Raw genomic sequence first — 23,548 nt, 5'->3', positions numbered from 1 at the left:
TGTAATTTAGGCCAAAAAGTCAGGCTATGAAAAGTAACTCTAGAGGAGTAGGTTTAGAATTATCAGCATAGACATATACACCGGCCACTTTATTAGGTACACCCTGCTAGTACAGGGACCCCCTTTTGCTTTCAGACCTGCCTTAATCCTTCGGGCACAGATTCAACAAGGCACTGGAAACATTCCTCAGAGATTCTGGTATACATTGACATGATAGCATCACACAGTTGCTGCAGATCTCCCGTCCCACCACATCCCAAAGCTGCTCTTTTGAATTGAGATCTGGTGACTGTGGAGGTCACTCCAGTACAGAACAGAACTCATTGTTGTGTTCAAGAAACCAGTCTGAGATGATTCACGCTTTATGACATGGAACATTATCCTGCTGTAAGTATCCATCAGAAGATACAGGTACACTGTGGTCATAATGGGATGGACATGGTCAGCAACAATACTCAGGTAGGCTGTGGCGTTGACACGATGCTCAATTGCCTTCCACCTTCCACAGAGAGAGAGCTGCGTTAGTTGAAGGAGCTACATTTTAAAGACCGACCCAAACGTTCATATGTCTGCTCTCACCATTCTGTGGGGGAAAACCAACACCAGAACATCCTAACCCAGAGAAACAACACATCGGGTGGGAACCCGTGTTCCTGTGCTCCTGTGGCTCTTTAGCCTGCGTGTTCTCCAAATGGTAAGAGCAGACGTATGGACGCTTGTTTTCTGCTTTTTAAAACTTGTTGAAAATTCACTTTATGGAAAATACTTTCTGTGACATAAGTATTTTTGTAATTTTGTTGCTTATTATTTTATTCAGATTTTTTTTTATAGATATTTTTACTCATTGTAAACAAAATAAGTGGCTGTGTTTGACGTAGTTTTGTAATGAGAAGAGGCAGCGCTAGGTTAAAGGACTAAACCCAATGCTAAGGGGTTAGGCAAGGGAAGATACTGACGAAGATACAAGTGTTTATTCTTTTTTAAAAACAGATACGTTCTGAATATTCAAATCGCACTGTCAAGTACAGCCTTCTCAGACTGTTGGACTCTCCTTAAAGTTATCACTGATCATCATCTTCATTTATTAACCCTTTAGAAACAGGACAGTGTGTGTGTGTGTGTGTGTGTGAGAGAGAGAGAGAGACAGATAGATTATAAGCCTTAATCTCTGGTAAGACATTAATTACTGTCATCCATATCCCTGGCTCAGGCCTAGCTGCTTCCTAGCAGTTGGGTTCATCTAGCTGACTCTGCGGTTCTGCTGATGAAGGAACGGGTTGGGGTGTAAAGTTCACTGTATATATCCTCCTCACCCACCAGCAGACTTCACCATTTCCTCACCTACTCTCCCAAACACCCGGCCTCACACACACACGCACACACAGCGTGGTCTGTAGTGTTAGAAGCTCTGAAAATGGGCTGGAATTCGAGGCTGAAGATGCCGAACCCGGGTCTGGACCAGCGTGTGCTGAGCCATGCCCAGCTGGAGAAGCTGGAGGTGGAGGAGGCTGGAGAGCGGCCCAAATGGGACAACAAAGCCCAGTACATGCTGACCTGCGTTGGCTTCTGTGTGGGACTGGGGAACGTCTGGAGGTTCCCATACCTGTGCCAGAGCCACGGTGGAGGTGAGTGTCTGATTGCACTCGTTCTTTAGGAAATTTTGTTTCAGAAGTTCTAAAAAATTAGAGCTAATATCCACCAGACTCAGACTGTCCACAGGACAGAGCCCCAAAAAAATATATAAAATATATATATATATAATAAGCACCAAGCTTATTATAAAAATAGAATTACACAGGGCTTTTGAGGTGATGGAGGTAACGTTAGTAAAGTAAGGATAACACAGGGATTTTGAGGTGATAGAGGTAACGTTAGTAAAGTTAGGATTACACAGGGACTTTGAGGTGATGGAGGTAACGTTAGTAAACTTAGGATAACACAGGAACTTTGAGGTGATGGAGGTAACGTTAGTATAGTTAGGATTACACAGGGACTTTGAGGTGATGGAGGTAACGTTAGTAAACTTAGGATAACACAGGAACTTTGAGGTGATGGAGGTAACGTTAGTATAGTTAGGATTACACAGGGACTTTGAGGTGATGGAGGTAACGTTAGTAAACTTAGGATAACACAGGAACTTTGAGGTGATGGAGGTAACGTTAGTATAGTTAGGATTACACAGGGACTTTGAAGTGTTGGAGGTAACGTTAGCATAGTTAGGATAACACAGGGACTTTGAGGTGATGGAGGTAGTGTTAGTAAAAATAGAATTACACAGGGCTTTTGAGGTGATGGAGGTAACGTTAGTAAAGTAAGGATAACACAGGGACTTTGAGGTGATGGAGGTAACGTTAGTAAAAATAGAATTACACAGGGCTTTTGAGGTGATGGAGGTAACGTTAGTAAAGTTAGGATAACACAGGCACTTTGAGGTGATGGAGGTAACGTTAGTATAGTTAGGATTACACAGGGACTTTGAGGTGATGGAGGTAATGTTAGTATAGTTAGGATAACACAGGGACTTTAAGGTGATGGAGGTAACGTTAGTAAAAATAGAATTACACAGGGCTTTTGAGGTGATGGAGGTAACGTTAGTAAAGTAAGGATAACACAGGGACTTTGAGGTGATGGAGGTAACATTAGTAAAGTTAGGATTACACAGGGACTTTGAGGTGATGGAGGTAACGTTAGTAAAGTTAGGATAACACAGGGACTTTGAGGTGATGGAGGTAACGTTAGTATAGTTAGAATAACAGGCACTTTGAGGTGATGGAGGTAACGTTAGTATAGTTAGGATAACACAGGCACTTTGAGGTGATGGAGGTAACGTTAGTATAGTTAGGATAACACAGGCACTTTGAGGTGATGGAGGTAACGTTAGTATTGTTAGGATTACACAGTGACTTTGAGGTGATGGAGGTAAGGTTAGTATAGTTAGGATAACACAGGCACTTTGAGGTGATGGAGGTAACGTTAGTAAAGTTAGGATAACACAGGCACTTTGAGGTGATGGAGGTAACGTTAGTATAGTTAGGATTACACAGGGACTTTAAGGTGATGGAGGTAACGTTAGTAAAAATAGAATTACACAGGCACTTTGAGGTGATGGAGGTAACGTTAGTAAAGTTAGGATAACACAGGGACTTTGAGGTGATGGAGGTAACGTTAGCAAAGTTAGGATAACACAGGAACTTTGAGGTGATGGAGGTAACGTTAGTATAGTTAGGATAACACAGGCACTTTGAGGTGATGGAGGTAACGTTAGTATAGTTAGGATTGCACAGGAACTTTGAGGTGATGGAGGTAACGTTAGTATAGTTAGGATAACACAGGGACTTTGAGGTGATGGAGGTAACTTTAGTAAACTTAGGATAACACAGGAACTTTGAGGTGATGGAGATAACGTTAGTATAGTTAGGATTACACAGGGACTTTGAGGTGATGGAGGTAACGTTAGTATAGTTAGGATAACACAGGGACTTTGAGGTGATGGAGGTAACTTTAGTAAACTTAGGATAACACAGGGACTTTGAAGTGATGGAGGTAACGTTAGTATAGTTAGGATAACACAGGGACTTTGAGGTGATGGAGGTAACGTTAGTATAGTTAGGATAACACAGGGACTTTGAGGTGATGGAGGTAACGTTAGTATAGTTAGGATAACACAGGGACTTTGAGGTGATGGAGGTAACGTTAGTATAGTTAGGATAACACAGGGACTTTGAGGTGATGGAGGTAACGTTAGTATAGTTAGGATAACACAGGGACTTTGAGGTGATGGAGGTAACTTTAGTAAACTTAGGATAACACAGGAACTTTGAGGTGATGGAGGTAACGTTAGTATAGTTAGGATAACACAGGGATTTTGAGGTGATAGAGGTAACGTTAGTATAGTTAGGATTACACAGGGACTTTGAAGTGTTGGAGGTAACGTTTGTATAGTTAGGATAACACAGGGACTTTGAGGTGATGGAGGTAACGTTAGTAAACTTAGGATAACACAGGAACTTTGAAGTGTTGGAGGTAACGTTTGTATAGTTAGGATAACACAGGGACTTTGAGGTGATGGAGGTAACGTTAGTAAAAATAGAATGACACAGGGCTTTTGAGGTGATGGAGGTAACGTTAGTAAAAATAGAATTACACAGGGCTTTTGAGGTGATGGAGGTAACGTTAGTAAAGTAAGGATAACACAGGAACTTTGAGGTGATGGAGGTAACGTTAGTAAAGTTAGGATTACACAGGCACTTTGAGGTGATGGAGGTAACGTTAGCAAAGTTAGGATAACACAGGGACTTTAAGGTGATGATAGGATAACACAGGGACTTTAAGGTGATGGAGGTAACGTTAAGATAACACAGGGACTTTGAGGTGATGGAGGTAACGTTAAGATAACACAGGGACTTTGAGGTGATGGAGGTAACGTTAGCTCTATTACATGAGAATGATGAGGAATGGCGATTGATTAGTATCAATATTAATTGGTATTTGCATACTTCCCAAAATTGGCAGCCACGCCCCCTTATCCTGATAAAATAGCAAACGGTCAAGACTGAGAAGGGTTGGATGAGCAGCAGCGTCCTTTTTAGGCTACATCATAGCATTTTAGATATTTAGGTTAAAGCTGTGTTGAAAGGCTGCATAGTAGTTTGAATTTGTAGCCTGTATGCTGTGGTTCAACATGTTTTAAACAGCACTCAAACAAGTGAAATAACAGATTTTAATTGCTTTGCAATTCAAGCATGACTAAAATAGATGTAAAAAAAAGTATAAAAGTAATATTAGCAAAAGGTATGCCCACACTGAATAAGATTAAAACAGTGTTAGACATAAAGCAGCCGTGTTTGTAGTCTGATACAAATACATTTTATAGCTGTTTAAAAGAGGAAGCACCTTTAACCTGAAGAATTAGAATTGAGCTGTTATATCAGAGAAATTCAGAAAATACATATTAGACATGATAAAAAGGATAAAAAAATCAATCGAATTACACAGAGCAGACAAAAATGGTAAAGTTAATAATAGACACTAAACTAGTTTTGGGCAGTATGACCAAAAATGCACATCTTGGTATTTTTTTTAGATCTTGGCGGTTTCACAGTATATCACTGTATTTTTATTATTATTTATTTATATATTTTTGCATGACTGGGCATTTATATAGGCTGTGACTTACTCTTCTGTTTGGAGTTCATATAATATAAAACAATAAGGCTTTAAATTAAGGCTTTGATTAGTTTTGGCTTTACTTTGCCCCACAAAATATATGAGGTAATCAAAATATTATTCGCAGAAAAACAGTTAAAGAATGTAAATTGTAGAATTGTAGAATGTAGAAAGTTTTCTTTACAAAACTAAATATTTTAATAAACAATTTAAGCCATTAGAACCAGTATTAAAATCAGCCAAAATTCCCTTCTTTCTGGCAGCTGGGAACAGCGAGTTAGAGTGACAGTATTTGAACACACAGCATGTTTCTTGGTTGCTGTGCTACGGTTCAATATTGAGCAACGGTACACCACATGAACCGGTATACCACCCAGCACTACACTAAATTTCTTATATTTAATATGTTGATACATACATACATAAATTACAAGTCGATATTGCTCCGCTAATTATGAGGGGCCAGAGCCAATTTTTTCCCAGTCCAGCCCTGCAGTTAGCCCAAGTAGTGCCCAAACACAGCCTACGCCAAAGACCACTAAAGACTCAACTGGGCTTGCCTAATCAAAGCCCAATCACACTAAATGTTTTCCCATGTGAAACCCAGCCAAAACCCATCAGATAGCCCACAAAAAACCCACCTGGGATAGCCCATGTGAAATTCAGTTAGTTTATAGCCAGTTTCATGGGTTGCCCAAGCAGTGCCCAAACAAAGCCCATGCAGTTGCACACTGGAGAGCCAATCCCATGTGGAGCCCACCTGAACATGCTGGCTGGGCAGGGTATAGTGCTCAGACTAATCAGTATTACAGATCTTTTTACTGCATTTTCAGAAGAAATAACACCTGAAATACTTTATCACTTGTTATTTGTGATTGTAACTGTTATTAATAGATCAAATAAGTTTGCGTAAACACAGCATTAAATATCTTGGGTTCACACTTTCTGCAGTAAAAAAAGCATATATAAATATGTGTTACACTGAGAATGTGTGTTTCAGAAACTGGATTGTTAATCTCCATGGTGTGAAACTATTCACATTCCAGTCCACCGTAACCTGATTTCCGTGCTCAGTTATAGATTACTAAAGTTTAGCAGGGTGTTTTTGTGGGTGTTTGTTTTTCCTTTGGGCCTGAAGGTCTGTACAGTGGAACATGCTGAGTGTCAGACTGTTAAATCAGTAAAGATTAATCAGAAAGCTGATCTATTACACTGTCTCTGTACTGGCAGATGGCAGGAATGTGAAGAATCATTAATTTCACACATGTAAACTGATACTATTAACACAGGCAGTTTTATTGTATTATAGGAGAGCTCTGATTGGGTTTATTCACCCCTGAACTGATCAGAGTCTTTTAATGCTGAAAATCATCCAATCTGCATTGATCCTAGTTTAGATATGATGTGCTGCAGATTAATACAGAAGTAAAATCTCTTTATTTGTTGTGACTGTTTATATAATCAGACACTCTGGACGAATTTATAGTGAGTGATTGTGTTCCTGACTTCTTTAGTGTGTGTATTAGAATTAGCATCCACTCAGCATACTGTTCTCCAACCAGTCAAATGTTGTTTTTGCAATAGTTCTATATTATGGGATGATTTCATGTGCCACTGTAAAATAGTTCTGCAAACTCTATAATCTATTATCCAGACTCTATTATACATTTTTCACCTGAAATTGCACAGCTAAACACTGAGGCCTAATTTGAACTAGCAGAATATGAACTACAGGCAGTTTCATGAAGTACTGTTACTATAAAGCCTTTACAGTTTTTTAGAACATACTTAAAGATTTAGTGGTCAAAATGTGATAAGAACAAAAAATATACTTATATAGAATTTGGAGCCCATGAGCACTCCACCAGGGGTCATCTTTCAGCCTGAAAACTTTGGAACTAATATCTCCTACTGAAAAAAGATATTCCATCTACAGTTAACATTGAACAGGCAGTTCTCAATGTATGGAATCCACTTTATTTTACATAAAATGCGGTTAATGTATTATCTACCCTTAATAACAGCATTTTATGCAGTCTCTGTCACACTATGTGTGTGTAGAAGCTCTAAGCACATGCTAGGCCTGTGCTCAGGTCACAACCCGCCTCAACAAATCATATGTGTCTTAAAGCCACAGCGTAAGCACTTCATTGACAAAATATGGCTTTAAAAAAGTTTATATGAATTAGATATTCATATTGTCGCATATATTTTGTCATATTTTGCCTGCGTGGGGTTGCCCAGGTCTTTCGGTGTGGAGTTTACACGTCCTCGTGTTTGTATGAGTTTCCTCCGTGTGTTTCCTCCTGACGGCATATTCAGGCAAATTGGGTATTGGTTGAAATTGCCCACTAGGTGTGAGTGTGGGAGTGAATGTGGTTGTTTGTGATGGATTGGTGGCCTGTCCAGGGTGTATACCGCCTTCTGCCTGATGCCGGCTGGGATAGGCTCCAGCCCCCCCCATGACCCTAACAAATAAAGCGGGTATTGACAATGGTTGGATAAATAGATGGGACCAAGAGTGGAGAGGCACAGAGTAAAAACTGCTTGAGGTCCAGTGTGAAGTTTCCATAATCAGTGATGGTTTGGAGAGATGTGATGTCATCTGCTGGTGTTGATCCACTGTGTTACATCAAGTCCAAAGTCAGTGCAAAAAAAGAGTTTTCCCGTAAAATCTTACAGCGCTTCATGCTTCCCTATGCTGACAACTTTTATGGAGATGCGAATTTCATTTTCTAGCAGGACTTGGCACACTGCCCACACTGCCAAAAGTATCAATTGGTCTTATATAATATTCTAATGTTCTGAGACACTGATTTTTGAGTTTTCATTGGCTGTAAGCCATAATCATCAACAATAAAATAAAGAAAAGGCTTAAAATAGATCACTCTGTGTGGAATACATCTATACAATATACAGGTTTCACATTTTGAACTTAATTAATGATTCTATTTTGTTCAGATGCACTAGTATTTTAAGTGTCTTCAGACATTTTAGTACAATATAAAGATATACTACCTGCCTCCACATTAGTATGTTTTAGGTTGAATGATCTTCATTAATGTCTAACCTGGTTTCAGGTTCACACTCTCTCAGTGAGATTAACTCTCGCAGCAGCAGCAGCTTCTGTCAGTGTTTTACTTCAGTCTGTGTTTAAGGTTAACTAGTGTGTAAGGGTCAAAGAGAGTGTGATTCCTCCTCATGTATTAACTCATCCACAACTCAAACTCCTGGAAAGTCCTGCACCCAATCGCATGCAGCCGGGCACACGTCCTGCAGTCACTTACTTTACAGTGTTGAATATATGAATAGAACTGGATAGAATTCCCCCCCTAAAAAACAATAGAGCTATTCAGTATAAGGAAACAATATATTTGATTACAATTGGTGTATGCACACTTTTAGCTTTGGATGTCATGAATTTAAAGTATTCCCATGTCTAATATCCCCTCACATTTATGCATTTTTTTTTACTATATTCTTCCTTGAAACTTGGACAAAGCTTAGAGTTGTCAGTGTATAGCTTGTATAGCAGTATAGACTCACTGTCTTCTGAAAATAATAAAACACACAGATATTAAAATCTAAATATCTGCAACACGTGTGACTACACCTCACAGTAAACATGTCCACATTTTGCCCAATTATGTTGTTGTCTCTCACTGGTGTCAAGTGACTTGTTAGGCTTACAACATCTCACGTGTAAATAGGAAAGTTAACATGGCACCTCACGGCAAAGAACTCTGTCAGGATGTAACTTAAAATATTGATACTTTGGAACAATTTGGACATTGTGAGAGGTGTACTCACTTTTGATGCCCAATTTTTTATTATTTTTTATTTATTTTTATTTATTATTTTTTAAATTCCTTTAGAAAAATCTAATTTATTTCTAATGAAATAAATTAAACACAGTGGAAGTCTGTAATGGCAGTATCAGGCACAGTCTTTACTCATATCAGCATTGTACATCACCTGTACAACCCTGTGCAGAACCTGCTGACAGACTGCAGGACTGGTCAGAACTTTTGTGGAGCTGGCACAGGGCTGAAAAGCGTCGCTATGTCGGAGACTGTAAAGTTCTCCACACGTGAAAATGTTCTGTTTAATCTTTGAACACCTAATGTACTTACTTAACTGAATCAGCTTTTATCACCTGTTTAAACATGCCTGAATAAAGCACTCTGCAGTGCTCACATGCTCCTGAAAGTGAGATAAACCCAGCTGCAGAATATACTGGCTGTGCTAAGCCATGCTGTAGTCAGGCAGGTACTCTGAGGGTCACGGCGAGTCCGATTAGAGTGTGGAATCAGGATCTCCTAAAGGGGAAGGACAAAAGATCCCCCCAACCCCCCCTCCCCCCTATCCCCCGCCTGCTGTACATATAACATATCCCTCCAAGCACACAGTGTTTTTCTGGGCCGTGCTCTACACTCACGTTTTCTGAGGGGGATTTAACTGAATTCATTTCTAAAAGATCATCTGAGAAGGTCAGGTTCTTATGTCCCCAAATATACTGGATTGACCGCCATCTCCAGAGTACTTATAGTGCAGTGGGCAACTTTATTATCCCCTATACTACCTCATGCTAGCTCTTAGCCATGCTGTTAAGAGATTTAAGATAAATCGTATCACAAGTTTTTACAGTAAACACATTGAAAGAGCTGTGATATATTGTGAATAACAGTAAACTAAAACTGCATTACCCATGTGACAGAGGGAGCTCTTCACACTGCAGACTTTGATCATGTGACAGAACGAGACTGAAGGTAGAGTGAGGCAGAGAGAGGTAAAGAGAGAGATAGAGCCAAGCTAAACAATCTCCTCCAACAATACCATGTGGAGCACAGTCACCCTGCAGTACTATTTGCACTGAGATAAAGATATGTTACTCTCTACCGATCTATGGGCATCTTGCACTGGGGATTCATAAAGATACAGAGCAGAAAGCATGTTTGTTGCCTGTACAAGAAAGAGCATTTTAATGTACCCATCATGTATATTCCATGTTTAAATATAAAGGGCGCAAAGAAAGGTACTGTGAAGTTCTACTCTGTTTATTTTCAGTATGTAGCTGTAATTGAAAATATGATTCAACACGTTTGTTGCTGCTGTCAATCAGCATCAAACAGCACTACAAAATAAAAATAGCAACTTTCAGTCATGCCTGATACAGACTCTGTACTATTAATCACAGACTTTACACTTTCAATTGAATGCTGCTTTAGCACCACAATTCCCAGAATGCCTATAATCAAGAGGAGGATGGATGGTCACAAGCCATCAAATAAAACAAAACTTCTTGATTTTATGTCAGGAGCGGCATGAGGTCACCAAAAAGCAGTGTGAAAGACTGGTGGAGAACATGCCAAGACTCATGAAAGCTGTGATTTAAAATCAGGGTTATTCCACCAAATATTAATTTCTGAACTCCTAAAACATTAGTAATGTTGTTTCTAAATTAATATTTTTAACTTTTCCTATTGCTCCGATGTCTTGTCTGCTTTTGCCTATTAAAGTAATAATAAAATAAATGTTACACCTCTGGAGTTTCATTTTGCTTTAGCTCTGGACAACGCGAGTAGTCAAATACTTTTAACTTTTTAGTATTCGACTAATAAAATGACTACTTGTGCCACTCCTATATATTATTATTTTCAATATAGCCTTGGGATTTTAGAATTTTCTTTGTCCAGGTCAGTTTTATTACTTTGTGTTTTTTTAAAGATTCTGTTAAATCACAATTTAAAAATCATTAAAAATCATTAGTTAATTTTCTGTATTCTCTGTATGTATTATTATTTCTGCTGGTTTTAAGTTATTTCAGTGACCACTGTAGGTTTTACTCTCTTTGGCAGAAACACCAAAGATCTAGTCCATGGTGTGTACAGTGTATCTTACTCCTCCTAAACATTATACTTGACTTCTCTTTTTTCTTAAACATCAATAAAAGTTATATTATCTCATCTTCGCTGATCCCATCTTATCTTACAATGACTCTCACGTGCAGGTCAGGGGTGTATATGATTATTGTTATTATTGTTACTGTTCTACAGGGTTAGTAATGTATAACTGGTGAAGAAGATGAAATGGTGATGGTGAATATAAGGCTTGTGTTGTGTACAGTAAAGTTGTAAGTGGTATTAGTGAATATAGTAACTCTGTATTGTAGAGCTTGTTGGTGATAAAGGACATGGTGAATATAACATGTGCTCTTACCCTCACACTAAAATTCATCTGCATGCACTAAATGGTTTAAAGATATTATGGGCTGTAGAGGGAGAACTATGCAAATCCCTTCCAAGCATTCTGTAAAGACCATTCTTTTTATACAATTCAATTATTTTCTCCCACATTTTTTACAAATTGGAAATCCTCTGCTCATCTATACTCTTTATAACCTCAGCCTTTAGACTCTGCTTTACTTGATTTAAATTACATCATAATTTAGCTTTTTATCTTATTATTTGGTCTAAACTTTTTCCCAGCTGTGATTGGAATGCGTAGCAGGTCTGAAATGCAGGAATGTATGAATATTAATGAATGAAATGAATTTCAACAGATAAAATATATATTATATTGGATTCATGCGGTCTACACTGTAAAAAAAAACGCCTACATAATATACTCAAAAAATGTGAGGTAACAATTTGCACTCGGTTTGTTTGGGTAGGTTTCACTCCATATATTGAATAAAGATTACATAAATACATCAGTTGTGACACACTAAAAGAAATAGGGTAAAACCTTTCTCAATACTATTTACTAATTGAGAAACATTAACATGATTGATAGTTCTTTATTCACTCCATATTTATTAGTTTTGTAATGTATGTTATATTTTAATATGACTAGCTAACCACTACTTATTCAGAGAAGAGTAAATTTAAACAATTGCCAGCAAGTGAGAGCCTGCCACAACAGCCCCAGCATACCAGATTTTATGATCCAAGTGCTGGTTTAATGGTCAGAATGCAAAAATGCAGAGTGCAAAAAAACAGAGGGCACACAATGAAAAAAAAAACAGTCCATAAGATCAGGAACTATTAGACAAATAGATATAAACAAAATCTAGTCTCAGACAAAAATAATCAGGAATTACATACAAGACTTTGCAAAGGTCATTTCTCAATCTGTATCTTCTTTTTCACTTGTGTTCTTGTGGATTCTGCAGACTTCATCATTCGCTGTACTGTTCCATTCAGAAGTTTGCAGTTAGCCAAGTTCATTACAAATACCTGGATGAGTTCTTGTTCCTCCTTTATTATTGAGGATGCATGAAAGTTGACTTATGTGGACTTCTTACAGAGAGTAAAAGGAGAAAGTAAGTACATACCTGTCAGTGCCAGACAGGAACCAGACTGGTGCGGATACAAGTAACAAGTTGTATTAAATTGATCAGGTGTTACAAGGGTAGTCAAAGCAAAAAGGTTCAGAACCAGTGAGAAGCAGCAGAGAGAAACCATACCATAAATGGGAGAGAGTCCAGAGTTCATACACAGGCAGGCAGTGGCAAGGATCAGGCAAAAATCAAAGTAGTATAAACAGTTCAGGTCATACATGAGAATCCAATCCATAGGGAGCAGGCAAAAATCTAAGTCGCAAAAACACAAAAACAGGATCATACATGGAAAACAACGAGAAAGAAACGCTTTGTATTGCAGGATAAACCAAACAGATACTCGGCGAGGTGTGTGCGTGAGCGCGGCCCTTAAATAGTGAGGGAAATCAGTACTCAGGACTTCCTAGAGGTGTCATGTGGTGTGTCATGTGATGGGGTGAAGCGTGACGTGTGGTGCGTTTTGGGTATTGTAAATGGAAGCTTGGAAATTGCAGACAGAGCTGGGTGTGGGAGATACAGGAGCGCTTTCAGCACCAGACATGACAGTACACCTGCTCGCTGCGCTTCATCCAATCATCTACAGCCATAACATCGGAAGACACAGCTGTCCATGGAGCAAGAGGAGGCTGAAAACCCAGAACACACTGAAAGGGGGTGAGACCAGAAGTGGAGTTAACCAGAGAGTTTTGTGCTATTCCAGCCCAAATGAGATATTGAGACCAGTCTGTGGGGTGTTTAAAGCAGTAAGTGCGAAGGAATTTCCCGAACTCCTGATTAACCCTCTCACATTGACCGTTACATGTAAAACCAGATGTGAAACTAACATGTACTCCTAAATGTTCAAAAAAGGCTTTCCAAACACGGGAAGTAAACTGTGGGCCACGATCAGATAGGATGTCTTCTGGAATACCATAATGTCTAAAGGCATGTGCAAAAAGAGCCTGAGCAGTTTGAAAGACAGTAGGCAAAGCAGAAAATGGAATACATTTAACTCCTTTAGAGAAATGATCTACTACAGTAAGGATAGTAGTGTAACCTTCAGATACAGGCAGGTCAGTAACAGCAACATGTGACCAGGGTCGCTCAGGCACTGGGAGAGGAAGTAGCTTACCGGCTGGAAGGGTTTTGGTTGTTTTGCATTGCGCACAGATGGAGCAGGAGGTAACAAAAGTGTAAACATGGTATCCCACCAATAGCGGTCCGAGAGAAGCTGCAATGTGCGTGTAACACCAGGATGACCTGAGGTTAATGCAGAGTGAGCCCAGGTTATCAACCTGTCTCAAAACTGTACCGGAGCAAAAGTTTTATCCGGAGGACAATCCTCAGAGTCTTGTTAATTGGCATTATTCAGGTGAATTTGATCATCTAACTCCCATTGAATAGCTGTGATCTGCATAGAGGGAGGAAGAATACGCTCTGCTTCATGAGAGTGAGATGCGCTGTCCGAAGTGCAGAAGACCCTGGACAGCACATCAGCCTTGGTGTTGCGATTAGCTGGATGGGACGAGATCGAGAAATTAAATCGTGAGAAAAATAGTGACCAACGGGCTTGTCGTGGATTTAGGCGTTCAGCGGTGCGGAGATATTCCAAATTCTTGTGATCCATAAGCCCAGTGAACGGATGGGCGGACCCTTCCAGCCAATGACGCCATTCTTCGAGAGCTAACTTGACAGCTAGAAGCTCCCTATCCACTATCCCATAATAACGCTCCGCAGGAGAGAGCTTGCGCGAGAAGAAGGCTATGGGAAACAGTTTGGGTGGCGACCCACTACGCTGTGAAAGGACTGCGTCTACTCCAGACTTGGAGGCATCCACCTCCACTACGAAGGAAAGCTCGGGATTGGGATGTTTAAGGATGGGAGCTGACGTAAAGACTGCTTTTAGATTGCTAAAAGAGCGTTCAGCTTCGGGAGACCATTTAAGGGTTTAAGTGGTGCCTTTAGTGAGTGCAGTGAGAGGAGCGGCGATGCTGCTAAAATTATGGATAAACCGTCTATAGAAATGAGCAAATCCAAGAAAATGCTGGAGCTCTTTAATGTTTTGGGGCACTAGCCAGCTGGTTACAGCTGCAACCTTGTCATCATCCATAAGGACGCCCTTAACACTTCTAACATAGCCGAGAAATGTGACCCTTTGCAAATGGAACTTACATTTCTCGGCTTTAGCAAAGAGATTATGGTCGCGTAAACGTTGGAGTACCTGACGGACCTGTAGGATGTGCATGGAAAGGTCGGGAGAGTAAATCAAGATGTCGTCTATAAATAAGAAAACATAATGGCCAATTAAATCACGGAAAATGTTGTTCATAAAAGATTGGAAGACAGCGGGGGCGTTAGCGAGGCCTTAACTCATGACCAGGTACTCATAGTGGCCATTGTTGGTAGAAAATGCTGTCTTCCACTAATCACCTTCTCTAATGCGGATTAGATTATACGCACTACGGAGATCGAGCTTAGTGAAATATGAGGCCTTACGTAATTGCTCTAGAGCAGACGGAATTAATGGAAGCGGGAAGGCAAATTTTTTGGTAATGTCGTTCAGACCTCGATAATCAATGCAGGGTCTCAAACCCCCATCCTACTTCTTAACAAAGAAGAAACCGGAAACAACTGGAGATTTAGATGGGGGAATGAAACCCTGTGCGAGCGCCTCACTAACATATTCCTCCATAGCCTTCTCTTCATCAAGAATGAGAGGATAGATACGTGATGTCTCCCAGGCTCCATGAGATGGTGTAGTTGATTTTGTGGCTTGTGAACCAGTTATGAATAGATTTGGCTGCATGTTTAGGATCATTATCTTGCTGAAAGACCCAGTGATGACCCATCTTCAGCTTTCAGGCAGAGGCCACCCGATTCTGATTCAAAATGTCCTGAGATTTCCAAGAGTTCATGATCCCATGTATCCTTACAAGGAAACAAGCATCACCGATCCTCCTCTGTACTTAACAGTGTGCATGAGGTGTTTTTCTGTGTATTCATTCTTAGTGTTACGCCAGACCCACTAAGAGTGTTTGTTGCTTTATCTTTGTCTCATCTGACGAAAGCACACGGTCCCAGTTAAAATACCAGTACCGCTTATCAAACTCCACCTGTTTACTCTTATGATTATAACTCAGAGAAGGCTTTCTCCTTTCAGCATGCCTCCCAAACAGCTTGTTGGCATGTAGATAGTGTCTGATGGTTGTTTGGGAGACCTCATAACCCCAAGAATTCAATTCTCTTACAGTGAGCTTTAGAGAACTTTTTACTTCCCTTACCATCCTTCTCACTGTGTGGTGGCAAGATACACTTGCCTTGTCTTCCAGGCTTGTTTGTCACTGTTTTAAACATTTTGATGATGATCTGACTGTAGATAAGAGCATCTGCAGATTAGTGGCTATTTTCTTGTAGCCGTTGCTTGATTTATGAAGGTCGACACACATCTGCCTTACTTGAATAGTGTGTTCTCTTGTCTTTCCCATGTTTAAGAGTGAGTAAGAAAAAAAGGGCTCTGTGTAACGCCATATTTATACCCCATGGAAACAGGAAGTGGTGATTTGATTTTACCAAATTAAAAACCTCTGGAATATAATCAAGAGGAAGATGGATGATCACAAGCCATCAAACCAAACTGAACTGCTTAACTTTTTTCACTAGGAGTGGCATAAAGTGTGTAATGCTGGTGAAGTAAAACATGCTAAGATGCATGAAAACTGTGATTAAAAACCAGGTTTATTCCACCAAAAACTTCATAAATATGAACTTGTTTTCTTTGCATTATTTGAGGTCTGAAAGCTTCTCTTTTCTATTTTATCTTTTTTGTTATTTTACATTTTCTGCAAATAAATGCTCTAAATGTCAATATGTTTATGTGGAATTTGGGAAAAATTATGTTCGTAGGTTATAGAATAAAACAATGTTAATTTTACTCAAACATATACCTATAAATAGCTAAATCAGAGATACTAATTCAAAAACTGAAGTGATCTCATGTATATATGAGACCACTCTGATTTTGCTATTTATAAACATATGTTTATTTTTGTATAACTTTAAAAAGGTCTCTTATTAATATATATACTGTTCCTACAGTTACTAGTAGTCAGACATTTATGTAAATGTTTTAATGGTGATTACTGAGTATCCCGTCCTCTCGTCCTCTTCAGGAGCATTCATGATCCCGTTCCTGATCCTGCTGGTGCTGGAGGGAATCCCTCTACTTCACCTGGAGTTTGCAATCGGACAGCGGCTGAGGAGAGGTAGCATTGGGGTGTGGAGTTCCATTAACCCCTACATGCTCGGAGTCGGTGAGTGGAAGTACCAAACTCCACTAACATGCTGTACTTACTGAACCTATTCAGCCTGCTAAACATGAGTGAGTTAAACCCAAGTAAACATAAAGTCAGAGCTCAGTGGAAGTGTCTGCCTAAAATGAACTCTTTATTAGAATAAACACAAATACACATGAAATTAAGGGTCAGGAAAAAGGTGTACCTGTAATTAATTATATATAACATTACAGTTAACACAAATATACATAGAATTAAGGGTCAGTGAGAGTCTACCTGTAATTAACTGTGTATAACATTAAAACACACCAAAATAAACATGAAATTAGTGGTCAGCAAGAGTGTCTACCTGTAATTAACTGTATATAATATTACAACACACCCAAATAAACATGAAACTAGTGGTCAGCAAGAGTGTCTACCTGTAATGATCTGTATATAACATTACAACAAACCCAATAAATTGGTTTGTAGTTCACTCACATTAAGTAAGTTGTCACACAGTCTCTGTATTAATGACACTGCAGGTTATAGAATTAAATACAGGTTTATTTTTCTGAACTATAGTACACTGTTTTCTCTCTACAGGCATTGCGTCCATGTGTGTGTCCTTGTTAGTCAGTTTGTACTACAACACCATCATCGCATGGGTACTGTGGTACTTTTTTAACTCGTTCCAGGAGCCACTGCCTTGGAGTCAGTGCCCCGTCAACGTCAATAGAACAGGTAGACCAACCCCAGACCACGGCACTGTACCCCTTTTGCATACTGGTTCTGCGAGTTTACTGTATAATGATTTTTAGCCGGTTTACTCAGGATGATCTGTTGCGTCCTGGGCTCAGGTTTGGAGTGGGAGTGTGAGAGCAGCTCTCCTGTGGATTATTTCTGGTATAGGAATACCCTGAACATCACCTCAGCCATAGATGAGCCCGGGGGTCTGCAGTGGTGGATGGTGCTGTGTCTGATCTCAGCGTGGGCTGTGCTGTACGTCTGCTGTATCCGTGGAATAGAGACCACTGGGAAGGTTTGGCTCATAAAAAAGCATTAGGGTGCTGGTTCTCTGATTCATCTAAAAATTATGTGCAGCTTCATTACTCCAGCTCATCCCAATCGCCTTCAGAGAGAGCTCATTATTTTAGCTTAGTCCAGTCATGTTGATTAAGCTTCATTACTATGACTTACCTTAACAGTACAGGCCAAAAGTTTGGACACACCTTCTCATCCAATGCATTTTCTTTATTTTCATGACTATTTACATTGAAGATTCTCACTGAAAGCTTCAAAACTTTGAATGAACACATGTGGAGTTTTATGTAACAAAAAAGATGAAATAACTGAAAACATGTTTTATATTCTAGTTTCTTCAAAACAGCCACCCTTTGCTCTGATTACTGCTTTGTACACTCTTGGCATTCTCTCAATGAGCTTCAAGAGGTGGTCACCTGAAATGGTTTCCAACAGTTTTGAAGGAGTTCCCAGAGGTGTTTATTAGCATTTGTTGGCCCCTTTGCCTTCACTCTGTGGTCCAGCTCACCCCAAACCATCTCGATTGGGTTCAGGGCTGGTGACTGTGGAGGTCAGGTCATCTGCTGCAGCACTCCATCACTCTCCTTCTTGGTCAAATAACCCTTTCACAGCCTTGAGGTGTGTGTTGGGGTCATTGTCCTGTTGAAAAATAAATCGTCCAACTAAACGCAAACCAGATGGGATGGCATGTCGCTGCAGGATGTTGTGGTAGCCATGCTGGTTCAGTGTGCCTTCAATTTTTAATAAATCTCCAACAGTGTCACCAGCAAACCATCCCCACACCATCAGAGCTCCTCCTCCACCATGCTTCACAGTGGGATCCAGGCATGTGGAATCCACCTGTTCACGTTTTCTGCATCTCACAAAGCCAGGGGTCTGCTGCTAGAACTCTGTGTGGCATTCAACTGGTCTCTGATCTGAGCTGCTGTTAACATGCGATTTCTATGGCTGGTGACTCGGATGAACTTGTCCTGAGAAGCAGAGGTGACTCATGGTCTTCCTTTCCTGGGTCGGTCCCCATGTAAGACAGTTTCGTTGTAGCGCTTGATGGTTTTGCGACTGCGCTTGGGGACACATTTAAAGTTTTTGCAATTTTCCGGACTGACTGACCTTTATTTCTTAAAGTAATGATGGCCACTCGTTTTTCTTTAGTTAGCTGATTCTTGCCATAATATGAATTTTAATAGGGCTGTCGGCTGTGTTGTAACCTGACTTCTGCACAACTGATGGTCCCAACCCCATTGATAAAGCAAGAAATTCCACTAATTAACCCTGAAAAGGCACACCTGAAAACCATTTCAGGTGACGACCTCTTGAAGCTCATTAAGAGAATGATGCCAAGAGTGTACAAAGCAGTAATCAATGCAAAGGGGGGCTATTTTGAAGAAACTAGGATATAAAACATGTTTTCATTTATTTTACCTTATTTTGTTAAACACATAACTCCACATGTGTTCATTCATAGTTTTGATGCCTCCAGTGAGAATCTACAATGTAAATAGTCATGAAAATAAGTTTGTCTCCAAACTTTTGGCCTGTACTGAATTGTTATATAAAAATATATTTATATATTATAGTATATATTTATATATTATAGCTTTACAACAACAATTCCTCTTTAACAATGTTCAGTAGAACTATTTCTCCAAATCATCCCAAAGGGGGTTAGTGTAGCTTTATTACTCATCCCAAACACCTTTAATGCAGCTTAATTATTCCACTTCATCGAAAAGATGATGATCAGGCTTGGACCTGTGGAGCTTCTCTCACTCCAGTGGCTTTTAAAGAAGTGTTAAAGAAATATTTAAAAGTACATTTAAATAAGAATAATAATCCTCACACCCTTACTTCTCTACTAGGTATTTAAATAGCGCTGAATATAATTTAATGTACTGTTTTTGTAGAGCAGGTTATGTAAGGATATGTAAGCTCATAAAAGGATTGAGAACAGGTTTACTGCCCTGTGTAAACGATTAAAGCAGATGTTTTATACTGGTGTAATAAAGCCAGGTTAGGACTTAAATGAAGCAGCAGGTTTTCAGGATTTTAATGGTAAGGTTAATATGAATGCATCGTTATTAATTCTTAATTGACCATTTGTCTTAGCAAGGTGATCCCATTAACGTGAATAAAATTTTGTGTAAATTTGTAATTAATTAATTAATTTATTTCTAATAGAACACAACACCAATCTTTTACTGAATAAAGTTGCAATGCCTCCAAAATACAGCCTCGACAAAAGATGGAGACTAGCCAGGCTAAAGTACAGCTTACAAACATGGTGGAGGTAGTTTCATCAACAACTAATAGTGAGATTTAGCAAGGATAAAGTACAGCCTTTAAACATGGTGGAGGTAGTTTCATCAACAGCTAACAGTGAGAGCTAGCAAGGATAAACTACAGTTTCATCTACAACTCACAATGAGAGATAGCCAGGATAAAGGAAAGCTTCCTAACATCAGCTGCTTCTAGATATATTCTTCACTGTTTATATTTATTTGGGTGTTGATATTTGATGAGTTTAGGTGTAAAAGCTGATCTGCATCAGTCAGTTTAAGATTGTATTGAATTAATATAGTTTGTATGCAGGGCCGCTGCTAAGGTTTTGGAGGCCCTAAGCATAACTGGTCAGGGAGGCACCCCCCCCCCCCCCCCCCAAAAAAAAAAAAAAAAAAAAACACACACACACACACACACAAACACAAAAGGTTTACGCAAAATTTTACTATTTATTAAAATTACACATGTAACTGTGAATATTTACAACGTTATAAGTAAGGCCAATAACAGTGAAGAACAGCACAAGAGTACTATTTATAATGTATAAATAATAAATGAAACGATGCATGTCTATTTTAAGCAGTGGACACGTCATTTACACAAGCCAGCCTTAAAGGTTATGAAATTATCGTTTATATTCGTGGTGTATTTATATCAGCCTGTCAAAATCTATAGAGCTGTCTGATCCTGCTGTCATACAGACCATTTGGATAGTGCACTGACGGCATTAGTCAATAGGTAGGCTACTCTGTTTATTAATTTTTTATTAAAGTCACTAAAAATCTTCAAACTACACTACTACTATTTGCAAACGTGCCACGTGCCTTGCAATACCCAGATTAGTTTCTAGTTAAGCGTTTAAAGCTACCAAATCAGCAAAGCCAACGTAACTATTTAAACCTTTATCATCGAAGTTACTCACCAGAAAGGGATGCATTGGCCTCATCTTTCTGCTTCTTTTTCTTCTTCTCAGCTCCAGACTCAAACCGTCGCTTCATAGTTGAATTACCATTTAGTAGCAACTTCGCGCGGTGAACTTGTCTCCTGCCAAACTCAAGTAGCGTTGCTACTTTAGTTAGGACTAAGGTTGCCAGATAAGTTACGATTTTTCATCCTATTTGTTTATTTTATTTTAAGTTTTTAACTTACACAAATATTGCACTGGACAAGTTTTTGTATAGAATGGCCACATACACTTTAAAAATGGTTAAACATGCGCAAGATTTAGCGCCTCCATGCATTTTTTGATTATTTATTGGACTGGAAAATGTCACATCTGGCAACAACCAACAGAGCAAACCGAGCCGTGCCATTTCAGGCAATAGGGGTGGGGGCATTATATTATGCACAAAAATAATAACGTGCCGCTTTTAAGTAGTAGAGTAGGTGCCCCATGCAATGTTTAAAGACAAAAAAGATGAGCGTATCATAAATAATTCACATTGGGTTTTAAATTTAATAATGTCATAATTTCAACACATTTCATTCTCAGTCAATTTGGCTCCCTGCAACTGCAAAATGGTTGAGGCCTAACGCTGGCTGCGTTGTCTGCGTATGCAGAGCGGCGGCCCTGTTTGTATGGATTTATCTAACAGTTCAGTGGAAGTGTGTAGGTGTGTAGGTGTATTTTAATCTCACTGTGATTCACACTGACCCGTGCTCTCCAGGCCGTGTACGTGACCTCCACTCTGCCGTACGTGGTTCTGACCATCTTCCTGATCAGAGGACTCACTCTGAAAGGCTCAATCAGCGGAATCAAGTTTCTCTTCACTCCAGATGTAAGTGTTTAATTATCTCAAATAAACAGATAATTTACAGTTCATCGCTTCTTCTGCTTCAGGAAAAGATGTCTATATTCAGTATATTCAGGTAGTCAGCTGACCTCATTCTTTCTTTCTTTCTTTCTCTCTCTCTCTCTCTCTCTCTTTCTCTCTCTCTTTCGCAGCGCTCTTTCGAACTGAATTCAGCGCGAGGCTACAAATAATATAAACTCAGTTTAGTAAAATAAATTAAGATGAGTGAGGACCTGTAAAGTTAATCAAATATTGTTGAATATAAAGTATAGGTTGAGGTTTTGATGAGCTGTTTCAATGATTTGGAACCAAAACTAACTGAAACTGAAACTTTTATTATTCTGGGCATAAAAATGCCTGTGATTGTTGAGTTTATATGTTATTTTATAATTTTTTTTAATAATTATTTTTTGTATACTTTATTTATAAAGTATCACAGAAGAACACAGCACACATGCCTACAATACCAGTATGCAAAGAGATATACTTTGACACCAGAGCATCTAAAACAAAATTATAGAAAAGAGAAAAAAAAATTAGGAAGGAAAAGTGAGAGGGAAAAAATTACAAACATTACATTACAAACATTACAAAAAAGTACAGACAATAGACTGTGGTGACATGTCACATGAAGTATTATTTATCAAAGTGGGACTGGTATCAAACTAGGTTATTTAGAACTGCTCCCCCAAACACTCTGGAACTGTTTGTATGATTTAGAGTCGCTGCAGTGTAACCTGTCCATTTGTATGATAAATAACATCTCATTTAACCACCTCTTAAAACACTGTGCCACTGGGGACTTCCATGATAGCAGTATATTTTTTTTAGCTGCAACCATACCCGCCAGTAGAGCTTGCTGTTGTGCAAATGAAAAAGAAACTGAGCTGTCAAAGTAGCCGAAGATAGCAATTTTGTAATCTGAGACAATGTCCAAATTGAAAGCTTCTGAGAACCACTGGAAGATATCAACCCAGTAGTCATGTAAAACAGGGCAGGACCAAATTATATATGACAAGGACCTTCAGAGGTTTGACAACGATCACACAAAGGAGAAACAGAAGTGTAAATTTTGTTCAGTTTGTTTTTAGAAAAGTTAAATCTGTGCAGTACTTTAAACTGTATGAGTCTATACCTGGAGTTCACTGAGCAACGATGAATACTGAATAAACTTTCCTCCCACATGTCATCAGAAATTGCAGCACCCAGCTCATTAGCCCACCCTTCCTTTAGGGGAGTAGTATTATTTGATTGGGATAGTACAGAAAGAAAATTAGAAGGTTGATTCTTTTGGTTTAACTGAAAAAGAGGGTATATTTTTTGAACATAGTGTCTAAGCTGCAAATATTGAAAAAGTGAGAAGAAGGGAGACTAAATTTAGTTTTAAGATGAGTAAAGGAAGCAAAACTATTGTTGATATAAACATCTAATACACTGTAAACCCTTCTCTCTCCATGTAAGAAAGACATTATCTAACTGAGCTGGAACAAATAAATGGTTATGAGCTATAGGAGATGGAAACTGGAGGCAAAGAAAAAGACCTTTTGATTTGATTAAGAATCCTTAAATTGTTTTTGATTATTATATTACTACCAATTGTTTTAGTTAGAGGTTTTGTCACAGAGAACAGTAAAACTGGGAGAGAGGTATTAGTTAAGGACTTTGCCTCT

General features: G+C 39.1%; 1 protein-coding gene across 1 annotated transcript in view; it reads left to right on the top strand.

Moving 5' to 3' along the window:
* Positions 1-1,297: 1,297 nt before the first annotated feature.
* slc6a19b (solute carrier family 6 member 19b) overlaps positions 1,298-23,548 on the top strand; it is a 37,118-nt gene continuing 14,867 nt past the window's right edge. Inside the window, exons 1-5 of the mRNA XM_022686694.2 lie at positions 1,298-1,625; positions 16,657-16,797; positions 17,368-17,505; positions 17,622-17,803; positions 21,753-21,863. Coding sequence (XP_022542415.2) covers positions 1,415-1,625; positions 16,657-16,797; positions 17,368-17,505; positions 17,622-17,803; positions 21,753-21,863 — 783 coding nt within the window. The 5' untranslated portion in view covers positions 1,298-1,414. The remainder of the gene's footprint in view (positions 1,626-16,656; positions 16,798-17,367; positions 17,506-17,621; positions 17,804-21,752; positions 21,864-23,548) is intronic.

The sequence above is a fragment of the Astyanax mexicanus genome, chromosome 6 (genome assembly GCF_023375975.1).
Source record: "Astyanax mexicanus isolate ESR-SI-001 chromosome 6, AstMex3_surface, whole genome shotgun sequence".
Lineage (NCBI taxonomy): Eukaryota > Metazoa > Chordata > Actinopteri > Characiformes > Acestrorhamphidae > Astyanax > Astyanax mexicanus.
Note: the sequence above shows the minus strand (reverse complement) of the source record. Positions and strands in the feature narration are given on the sequence as shown.